At 45.2% G+C, this 11724-nt stretch overlaps 1 protein-coding gene across 1 annotated transcript in view; it reads right to left on the bottom strand.

The window, feature by feature from the left end:
* The window catches only part of SAMSN1 (SAM domain, SH3 domain and nuclear localization signals 1), a 388340-nt gene extending 376864 nt beyond the window's left edge, over positions 1 to 11476 (bottom strand). The window contains exon 1 of the mRNA XM_085623046.1: positions 11438 to 11476. Coding sequence (XP_085479172.1) covers positions 11438 to 11461 — 24 coding nt within the window. The 5' untranslated portion in view covers positions 11462 to 11476. The remainder of the gene's footprint in view (positions 1 to 11437) is intronic.
* Between the last annotated feature and the right edge of the window lie 248 nt (positions 11477 to 11724).

Here is an 11724-nt window from a genome sequence, read left to right on the forward strand (position 1 = left end):
AGATGCGGGGGAACCACTTGAGACAGGAGCGAGATACATCCGCACTAACTATGAATGAGACACTAAACATTGTCAATCATGCTATCCTCACTGTACATTATATATTACAGACCTACGAGTGGAGTGGAATTAGCGGAGCCTTGAACGCGTATACATAACCGCAAGGACTCAAGGGTAAAGGTATGCCCATGGTGGGCAAAATCCTGGTAAATATGTCAAAGGGTGTTCCGAATTACAATACATAGGACATTTGTCCTGAGATAACAGGTTACCAACCAAGTTTGTCCTGTGTTGTTATGTGTGTGTATGTTTTCTTTTGTCTCCTACAGAACTGTTTTTAACTGACAAATAGAGGTGCAGGGTGAAATGAACAGACCCCACGCCCTGAAGAAGTTGCCGTGAGTTTTGTCCAGTGGCAATGAAACAAGTCGGCATTTTAAACATATGAGCTATCACGCAGCTTAGAATAAAATATGCAAGCCAGTGTGATTTAGCTTATTTTTCGATATCAGTGTATATCACTAAGGGGTTCGATACGGTGCACACATTATAGCACAGCTCTTTGTTTCTCCTTTTCTTTAATTACACACCTTAGCACCTGTACAGTTATCATTGGTTCCTTTACACAATTCTCTTGCTTTTAGGAGTGTTGGTAGCTGATGATGAGAATTGAGGTAGCAGGCGAGTACCATCCTGCTTAACCCTCCTTGGTGGCGCTACTGTGAGGCACCAACACTCCTTCTCACTCTTTTTTCACTATATTTGGGTGATGGAGACATAAGTTTAAGACACATTGATAGTCAGCTTGACTCACCTCATACGCAAAATTTCTCTTTCTTTCTTCTTTGAGTGAACTACACCGTTGAATAGCTTAGACGAAACAATCGCAAGCTGAAAAGAGTGTCCAAAATCTATGACAACCGAAACGGATGTATAAAACAATTGTTCACAGTGTGAACAGGTCTTTTTGTATACAAGTATGAAACAAGCCAATCTCGGGCCAGACCCATCACACCAGCCTCCTCCAATCTACTGGTCAAGATGGCGTGATTGACCGTATCGAACGCTGCCGACATGTCAAGCAGCACTAAAAAGGCTGCTTGACCATGATCGGCACGCGAACGAAGGTCACTCAGAACGGTCACCAAAGCTGATTCGGTTCCATGCGCTGGCCTGAACCCAAACTGTGCCATGTCCAGACAGTCATTAACTTCCAAAAAACCGGACAGATGTTTCGTGACCAGTTTCTCCAAGATCTTAATCGGGAAGGGAAGCAATGAAATAGGTCTGTAATTAGCGGGAGATAGAGGGTCCAGTGATTCCTTCTTCAACAGCGGAGAAACTACCGCAAGCTTCCAGCTGTCCGGAACCTAGGCGGAGCCGAGAGACTGGCAGCAGATTGCATGGAGAGGAGGAAACAGCTCCTCCCCAAACACCTTCCAAAACTTGTGCGGAAGTACATCAAGAGGAGAGCCTGAAGACACACTATCTGCTAAAGCAACAAACTCTGCAAAGGAGGGGAGGGGAAGCTGTCCAACCTTGCTCTCCCAGCCTCCAACTCTAATGTAGGCGGGAGAGCGGCCTCTGAGATATTGGGACTCAGTTTACTCAAGATGGTCGCGATCTTATCTTCGAAGGCCATGGCCAACGAGTCGCAGAGTAACTGAGAGGCAGGAATAACTGTAGAAGCACTAGCCGTTCGAGACAGCTCGTTGACAATTTTAAACAAAGCCTGAGCTTTATTAGAGGCTGACATTAAAGTCTCCTCTAGGAACCTTGCTTTTGCACACTTAATCTGTGACTTATAAGCTGCCAGCTCCTGCTTAAAAAGGGCTTGATCCGAAGCCAGATAGTGTTTCCTCCATCTCCGCTCTGCCCGTTTACATTGATGTTTAAGTTGGAGGAGCTCCTTCGAAAACCAAGGCATGGCAGCTCTAGTTCTGTCTCGCATTTTCCTTAATGGAGCCAACTTGTCCAGAGAAACCGTGATTCGCTGAATAAGGGCATTATAACTTTCCTCCACATTTTTTTCCAGTTTAAAAGCTTTCGAGAGCAGATCAGGAAGGGATTCACCTCTCAAGAGCCTTGACCATTGTCTCCCAATCTTAACATTTCCCGTGCTACTGCACTTAGAGTGGCCTACCGGGAGATCTGCAGAGAAAAGAACTAGAGCGTGGTCCGTCCAGCATTGCGGTAGGATGTTTCCAACCCTCACCTGACTGGAGTTGGCAAAGATCAAATCCAAGATGTGTCCCCTCTGATGAGTCTTCGAGGCAACCAACTGCTCCAGATTGATGCTACAGCATGCCTGAGTAAGGCCTGTAAAGGCTGAATCTGTTGGCCCATCTGGCCACAGATTAAAATCCCCCAGCACTATCAATCTAGCATGGGAATTAGATAGATCATAGATCAGGTCAATGAGTTCGGACACGGCAGACGTAGCGCCAGCTGGGGGTCTATAACACAAAAGAGCAGTGAATAGCACCCCCCCCTGTCCTTTCAGTGAAAAACCCATCAGTTCATATTCCCTGATTTTCTTAATTTCTAACTGGGAGAAATCCAACAACTCTTTATCAATCAATCAATCAATCAGGAATTTATAACGCGCACTACTCACCCGGAAGGGTCTCAAGGCGCTGGGGGAGGGGAGGGAGGGGACCCTACACCCCCTCCTCTAGCACCATCACGTGGGTTATGTCTGATCTTATATCCTGGGGGGCAAGCTTGCCCCAATTCTACTCCACTATCTATCCTCGTCCATGTTTCCGTCATGAATAAGGCGTCTAGCTCATGTTGTTCTATGAGTAGCGCTATCTCTGTATGATGCCTACCCAAAGATCTAACATTCAGCAGGCCGCAAGCCAAAGACTTGTGGCTTTTGACGGTGGTAGTGGGTTGATGTTCTACCACAACAGCAGGTTTCAGGGCATATAGATCCTCTTTCGTGTAGGTGAGGCGCCTATGTGAGACCAGAGCCACAATTTCAGCCGCCAGCGCGCCCTGTGCGCGAACGGGCGCAAACGGGCTTACCTCTGGCGCACCCACGACGCGACCGCTGCGCGCCAACGCTGCGCGCTGGGCCCTCCACTCCTTTTTATCACCGTGGAGCGCGGGAAACCGCCTATGCGAACGTCTAGCCCGCCAACCAAGATGGCGCCTAGTCACCGGCCCGTTTTCCAACCACTCACCCAAGATGGCGGCTAACGCCGCGATGTAAACCTCCCAGGAAGCCCTACACACTGAGTCCCACAAATGCGGGTGAAGTTCCAATTTATAGTGCAGGTAAGACTCACTAATCACCCCCCCCCCCAGTAGTGCAAGCGCGACTGCACAAATTATGGTATGAGCGCGAACAGAGCGAAAGCCAGGCTATGACAAAATTAAAATTAGGAACAGTTTTTAAAAAGCCAATAAAGCTATGACACGCATGCAGGTTCAGAGATCTATCTGTTGGAGTAGAAAGATCGCCTTAAATGCAGGATGCATTTTCCTTACATATTTTGCCAATGCAATTACATGAAGATTTTTTATATACTTTAGAAACTTATGCCCAAGAGGTGGGACAGTCTTTGTCTGACAGGGTGTGGTCCTTTTCCAGAGACGATGTCTAGGCTATGACACTTTACTCTTTCTCATTGGTTGTGTTAGGGTTCTGCTTGTAGCTCGAGGTAGAGACTGGATCACTGAATGTCTTCTCCTTTTCATGATTGTATAGGTCCCAGTTTATGCTTTTTGATTCTTACCTATATGTTTGCTTCATTTATATGTATAATGCCTTGCTCGTTTCCTGGTTACAGGGTAAATAATGTTAAAAAGAATGATTGGGTCTGCTGGGCCCTTACATTACACACTTCAGAGGTACTCGCTTTAGCAGCCAAAGAGGAAGGAAAGGTTGCAACATCCATGTCTGACATGCAACTGCCACAGACCCACAGAAGTGCAATCCTGTCATGAAAGCAAAGGGAATCATTCAAATGCCCACCCCTTCGATGGTGCTCATCGCAATGACATCCAAATTATGAAATGTTGAATTTCTCCTGTCTAAATTCAAAATTCCACCATGTAGACCTATGGAGCAGTTGACTCATCTGCTGTAAACTTTTTTGGTAGAGTCATATTTTGTCTTATGATGAAAACTCATAGAAGAAATTTAGTATATGAAGTGTGGTTTATAAATTACAAAACATCAGATCTGTTCTGTAAATTAAATGACAGACCCATCATTTAGAGCATACTAAACAGTGATGGATGGAATACTTGAATTAATCTCAGCCACTGGTAATTACTTGGGCCGCATCCCAATCCTTTGTTATTTTGCAGACCATGCCACCTCAGTTTGGACTCAGCTATATGCAAATTAATCTTGACCCTGCTTGTTAGACCTGTCAGCCCTTTGGGTGGTCCCTCCTCATCATTATTTATTTTGTCCCACTTTTGCCTCAAACCCTGTTAGTATTTTTTCCTTTTTGGGAACCACCAGACTTTTTAGTATTGATGCAGATTCAGGGAGCCATTTTATCTACCCCTGGAACTTCTGTCTGAGGGCCTGGAGCACAAAATGGAGGCCACCCATTGTCACCTGTGACATCACTGGAACCTACTAGAACCTTCTGCAACATTCTGGAACCCTGTGACAGTTGGAGGCGGTTTAGAATGTTGGGAAGCTAAGTCAGAGTTGACAGTTGGAGCTGGCAGTTGGCACCTGACTGGTGAAGAGAGAGGAGCAGAAACCTGAAGGAGGAAGGAGTGAGGCAGCAGGGGTGGAAACTTGTGCCTGGAGTGGGGTCCATAAACCCACCCTTGATACTAGTCCCTACTGACTGAGCCCAGCCTGGAGCCCTGTGTGGGAGAAAGCAAGAGAAAACCATCTTAAGGACCTGGACAGCAGGAACAGGCCTTAAAAGTAAAGAACAGCAAGTTCCTGACCTGGTTACTGGTAACTTCTTGAAGTCCAACGTCGTGAAGCCTGGAGACCTGGAGCCCGAGGTGGAGAAGCGGCGCTGACTGGAAAGCAGACGTCGTACCCGGAGCCGCCAGAGAGCGAGAGAGGGCGCCGACAGAGGTCGTGGAGAGTACCAGAGGTCGAGGAGGAAGTCACCCGAGGTCGAGTGAGCGGCGTCGACGGGGGAGTGAAGTCCGCCCTCCGGAGTCGCCGGAGACCGAGGTGAAGCGTGCCGGAGGTCGGGAGTGGAGATCGCACTCCGGAGTCGCCGGAACCTGAAGAGAATCGTGCCGGAGGTCGGGAGTGGAGATCGCACTCCGGAGTCGCCGGAACCTGAAGAGAATTGTGCCGGAGGTCGGGAGTGGAGGTCGCACTCCGGAGTCGCCGGAACCCGAGGAAAGGAGCACCGGAGGTCGGGAGTGGAGATCGCACTCCGGAGCCGCCGGAAGTCGACATCGAGCCGAGGCCGCCCGACGTCATCGAACCGGAGGTCGACATCGAACCGGAACCGCCTACCGGCGTCGACAAGAACTGTCATTGAGCCGAGGCCGCCGACATCGAACCGGAACCGCCTCACGGCGTCGACACGACTCCAGCGGCGTCGGAACTTCATAAAAAGGGCAGTAAATGGAATAGAGGGCGCCTAAGGCCCTGTGAAGCCCTAAGAGACCATCCTAGAGGCCAGAGAGGTGCTGGAACCAGCTTGATAGGGCCAGGGGAGAGCTGAGACTAATACAGAGGGGTTGTGTAGTGTGGGAGAGCCAGATCTCTAGATCCCCCCTTGATCTACCTCAGTTTAGGCCTCAGCCTTGACCAAGCCAAGTAGTACATCCCTCAGGTCATCCAAAACTCTACAAGCTGGGATTGGGTCAAATCATCCCATAGTACCTCAGGAATGTGAACTGATTTTCAAGTGTCACTGTTGGCTTTTATTATTTATTGAGAGCACTGTATTTATTGTATTCATTCTATTTATGGCCTTACAGTATTTATTGCCTCACAGTATTTATTGTTTCACAGTATTTATTGTCGCACAGTATTTATTGTCTCGCAGTATTTATTGCCTTATAATATTTAATTGCCTTTCATGTAATGCACTTATATTTATGCCTTGATTATTTATGATCTACCTTATTTATTGAATCGTTAAGATAGTATTTATTTGACGTACCCTTCCACAGGAAAAGCCTTGTGTACTGTGATTGTATTATTATTTATTTAATCAGCAACTAAGAGAAAAGAAGATAAAGAGATATATTTTCAGTATAATTTTTAAGGTGTAGTGTCGTTTTTGGAACGGATGCACGCATGGTTATTGTGTGGGTATGACGTATGCTTAGCACGGTGCCTGATCCCTGACCGCTCGAGCCAAGCTACCACAGTGTATGTCTGGGAGAACACTACCACCCTTCCGGTGTGGGAGTGGGTTTTCTAACACTGCTCCAATTAGAACAGTTCAGGTTGAACTGCCAAGCCAGGTCCTCCCTGACCCGGAACGCAAGCAATTCAGGATCAGTTTTGCCCTTTTTATGGGCTCATCACCCAGATATAGCTTTGTTCCAGTGATGCATTGTGCATGGGACCCACATCTGGGCATACCCATTCCACTTAGGGAGACACAATAAGTATACAAAACGTTGATGGATAGAATGCTTGAATTAATCGCAGCCACTGGTAATTATTCGGGCTGCATCCCAATCCATTGTTATTTTGCACACCATGCCACCTCAGTTTGGACCCAACTATATGCAAATCAATCTTGACCCTGCTCCAAAAGGAATAGTCTAGCCCAAACTGCCAAGCCAGGTGCAAAACTGAGGTGGCATGGTGAGCAAAATAAGGATGGATTGGGAAGCGGCCCGAGTGATTGTCAGTGGCTGAGATTAAATCTTTCACATGGTCACAAATATATTTGTAGAGTGGCTTCCAGCAAGCCTGGTGTACCCAGTACAATGTATCTGTATGCAATGATGTGTATGCCCACTTGGGCTTTATTACATGAGGGCTAGTTGGTCAACCACAACAGAACCAACATCTGATAAGTAATTACACTTTATGATGAAACCTAGCAGGTCATTTATGCTCCAGAATGTTTTAAGCGATACGTAAGCAAGGCTAATTCCCCATTGAGGGAACTAATTGGCACTCTGCATTTTATTCGCAAGCTATGTGCACGCATACATTATGTATGCATAACATCAGCAGGTCAAACTTGTTATTTTGCTGCTTTACAGAGAGCGAATTGGCACTCATGCACTTTATATCCAGGTCGTGTGATTGAACATGCAATGATTGAATTATCATGTAAATCTTCTTTTATTTATTTCTGCACTTCAATTGAATTAATTATTTCGTAAGAGAAAGTCTGTTGATTATGTAACATTAGAAATGCTGAACGGGCAATATACAGGTGAAGTATTTTTATTATGTCTATAGTGCAGTGCGGCACGCCAAGCACATAAATCCTCTGATGTAATCAAGGCTGTCACAGGCTGAAAAGCGTTATGGGCGAATTGTAATAAAAGTACTGAATAGTGAACCTTGGAGTGCTGGTTTCCGGTTCTTCATGAGGTGACTGGATTTAGAGCATTTATATATATTATATTATCAAGGATGGTAGGATATCACTAAACAGCATATTCATACACAGCAGTAAACAGCATTGTTTGGATTGGCCATGAGCACTTTAAAGTATCTTCTGTAAGTGGAAATTGTAATTTACCTTTCCAAACAATTGTATAGCACAAAGGGCCCTATGCACAAATATGTTACTGTGACTTCCTCTTGTTGTATTCTGAAATTACAGCAGTAAGTCTGGAGCACTTCTGCATTTTTCCTGAAATCAGGGTCAACATTTCCAGATCCTATCATAACTTTACACCGACTACACCACAGGGTTTATTTAGAGTTGGGCTGATAGGATACTCCATCACAAACGCAGTTTACATCTCATTGGCTGTACTACTAGCGCATTATAGTTTATGGCACTTGAAATTCAGTGTGCAGGATAGCTGTCATGCTTAGAGGGAATATTTCATCTGCCAAATTCCAAATATGTACAAAAGGGGGTGGTGATGGACGGAGCATCAGAACCAATCAAACACTCACACCCAGTCAACAGATCTGGTTTTGATCCATCACCGTTCTTTAGCCCACTCTGCCACCCCAGTTCAGACATGGCCATATGCAAATCAGTCTGACCCTGTGCCTCATGGGATCAGTCCAGCCCGAACTGCCAAGCCATGCCTTCCCTGGACCGGAAACAAGCTTCCTAGGACCGGTTTCTGGCATTTTAGCCGTCTTCAGCCAGGCTTGCTTGAATCCAGTGGCAAAGTGAGCAAGGGACTCACGTCTGAGCATACCCTGCCAACTTATGGCGAACAAAGCGGTACAAAAGGGGGTGGTTATGGACGGAGCATCAGAACCAATCAAACACTCACACCCAGTCAACAGATCTGGGTTTGATGCATCACCGTTCTTTAGCCCACTCTGCCAACAATGGATTTAGGCCCAGATCTCTGTACTGGGGTGAATGTATGACATTGTTCTGCATTCTGTCCATCAGTTGTTGTTTTTGCAAATTCCAAATATGGCCCTGTTTTTTTCTTTTATACTATCACTGTATACTGAAACACAGTTATTTTACTGATAATCTCTTTTCTGTGTGCCGACGATGTATACAACAATATGGCAAAATTGTTTTAAGATAGCAGGGCCTCTTCACAAAGGCATGTTGGAATAATTAAAGTAGTAAACCCTTTCACATTCTCTTGCATGCCTTGAGAATTGTCCCCAAAACAAGTCAAATGGGAATTAAATGGGATTATTCAGAGAATATTCATGTAGAGTTAGTGCAAATAGAAAGGTGTCCCCTATGCACTTTAAATAATATTGAGTGGTGTGTCGTGGCGGATTCACAGAGACATATAAGATTCCTTAAAGCGTATTTCTGAGCCGCCTCCCACACTTTTGTGAATCAGCCCATTATGTTTTTGCTTATGCACTCGGTGCCTCTACCTATCTGAGACCTCCATCTACGAATAAATGTACACCGCGCTAGGTCTTGTTAACTCACTTGCAATTACTCAGTGGAAGTTCGAATGTGAGCGGGAGGCAGCTTACTCGCTATGCATGGCACTGCATGAGGTTCAGTTACTGAGTCTGTCAGTGTTAATGATATTAAGCTATGGGGCAATTCTCTGGCACGTATCTTCTCATCTGGCCTCTTTAAGTAGCTGAATAACACCCGTAACAATTGAAATAGGGTAAGATAGCTACTCACTCGAAATGAGTCTGGCTGCGTAAGGCCAGGCTTGGAGTCTGGATTTGATAGTTATCTCCTGTTGTAGCTTATTTGAGCAGAGATTGTGTCATCTTTATATATTTTCCAAACATTGACAATTACTTATTTATTTCGGCTACACAAGTGAGGGAGCTTTGTATGTTTATTTTGGAGCTGGAGTGACCTAGCTTGACCAGGGGTGTCTTTATTGCAGGCAATAAGTGAGGGAGTTGGACATGGCAAGTGAGCTAATAAACAGGAAGGAAGGAACTTTGGGGGGCAAACAGCTGGCAAAAGATAGCAGTACATGCCAGTGCATTGATAAGCATGCTTCTGCATGTTGAAATATGTTAAGCATCACTAAACACAGTTTGAAAAGGTATCCTTTTAAAATGTTTTTTTTTTTACTTTATATTCTTTTTCACTCTTATAAATTCCATGGGTGTGTTTTCTACACTATTTAACCAACAAATTCCCCAAATCTTCAGCAAGTATTCTTCAAGATGATAACAGCAAACACGTTTCTCTTGCAAAGCGCTTGCCTTGCATGTGAATGGAAGAAAGCAAAAACACACCTTGTGTAAAATGTTGTCAAGAGCCCCACTTCTTGCAGGGGACACCGGGGTACATTTCCTAGGTCCCCAGAAGAATAATACATACTGTTCCCTCTTCAGAGGACATGAGAGCGGGGAAGTGTTTCTCACTCCTCATTCTCATCGAGTTCTGCTCAGTCAGATAAGGAGTGTTAGGAGTCAGACAGCCCAGTCACAGGAACCCTCCTCTGTGTGTGAGGGGGGCTGTATTTACATACGGATCCCCACCCTGAAACCTAGACATACACACACCGTTGGTGGCATTTTACAACATACAGTTATTTATAATGAACTAGAATGACGACAATTATTATTATAATGTCAGCAGTCATAATATAAAACAAAATGAACATTAGGAAAAGCCCCAAGCATTCTTTATCACACATCCCTATATGTCCTATTCAATTGGTCTAGACCCTACCACGTATCCACACATGCATTCTCAGCCCCGTGATTGTTATATTAGCTAAAGAGTTCGTAGACCACCTTCATTATTTCCATGCCGAGCTGTATAAGTGCCACGCACAACCAGTTTGCAGTCGGACATTGGCACTTTTGCATGTACCCTTCACAATCAGTTCTTGTGTTTGCCACTCCCTTATCCTCACATTCCCCTGTACTTTGGCCCCCCTTATTCTCTTTGGGAAGGAGGAGCCCATGCACAGTTTCTTGTATCATTGCTCCTGCACACCAGCAATGCCTCTCTTGCAGAAGCATATGGAAGGCAGGCAAATGTAGCCATTACTATTTCATTCCAAGTCCGATTAGTACGAGGCAGGATGGTCCTGTATCTTAAGCACTGCTTGTTCCTCTGCCCATACTATTTAAAAACTAATATATATATAAGTTCCACCAAATCGGCTCCAGATACTCCGCGCTTTCTCTGTTGGTGGCGGCATTCAGGGCGGAACCATGCCCAACAATTATTTTTCACCATAAAGTTATATGCTGCACTCCAGGAGTTCATTATACAGCAATGTTTATTTAGTGGCCATCCACTGCCACCCAGCACACCCTCACCAACGCGTTTCAACTACAAAGTCTTGTTCGCGGTTTTTATAGTTTTTATATAGTGCCAGTCTGGCATAAGGATGGGCATTGAGTGCTTTGGATGTGCACCAGAATGTTACACTTTCTTTTACTAGGTAATGGGGTATTAAGTAATTTTCTAAACTCTATTTTGCAGCTCTAGAGGGCAAAATCATTAGAGGGGGCCAACAAAGCTCACATTTTTTTACTTACGGTCTTGCAGTTTTGACCCAGAATGTGTATTTTACTGTTTTACAATACTTGAGGCTGAGCAGAGCTATTACAAAGTGACATTATCTATGGATGTACTTCTGACAGGCACACTGGTTTACCACAAAGTAAAAGAAGACGTTGTCCATAGAATATTTGCAGGGATGTCAGCATTACATTCTCTGATTGTTGTCATGTTGATGCACAGGGCACGTCAATCTGAAACTACACATATCATGCTGGGGAGTCTGTCCCTCACTCTAAAGTCCACATATAACAGCTCAAATCGAGTGATCTATTTCGGTGCTTGGTGCCCATAAACTTTACACACAATTTACACACTCAGAATCATACCAGAAATAAAAATATAAAGCCACTCACCAAGGAAAAACAGAAAAGGTTCATGTTGATGTGGAGAGCGGTCCCCGTCCATGGGAAATGCGGCTCCCGGGAGTTGAGCGCGCGCCGCCGCCTGTCCGCCAGCTGTTTATATGCTTCTGCCCGGAGATTACAGCAAGCTGAAATCCCCGCAATAATCCACTGGATTCAGAGGCCATTATTAAATGAGGCCGGCTTCCCGGACGAAACTGGTTGCTGCTGTGAATAAAAGGGACAGTGCCTTCCTACGAGAAGGAAGGCAACATGCGCTGCCCGCAGTGTGTCATATG

Source organism: Triturus cristatus, chromosome 8, assembly GCF_964204655.1.
Source record: "Triturus cristatus chromosome 8, aTriCri1.1, whole genome shotgun sequence".
Taxonomy (NCBI): Eukaryota; Metazoa; Chordata; class Amphibia; order Caudata; family Salamandridae; genus Triturus; species Triturus cristatus.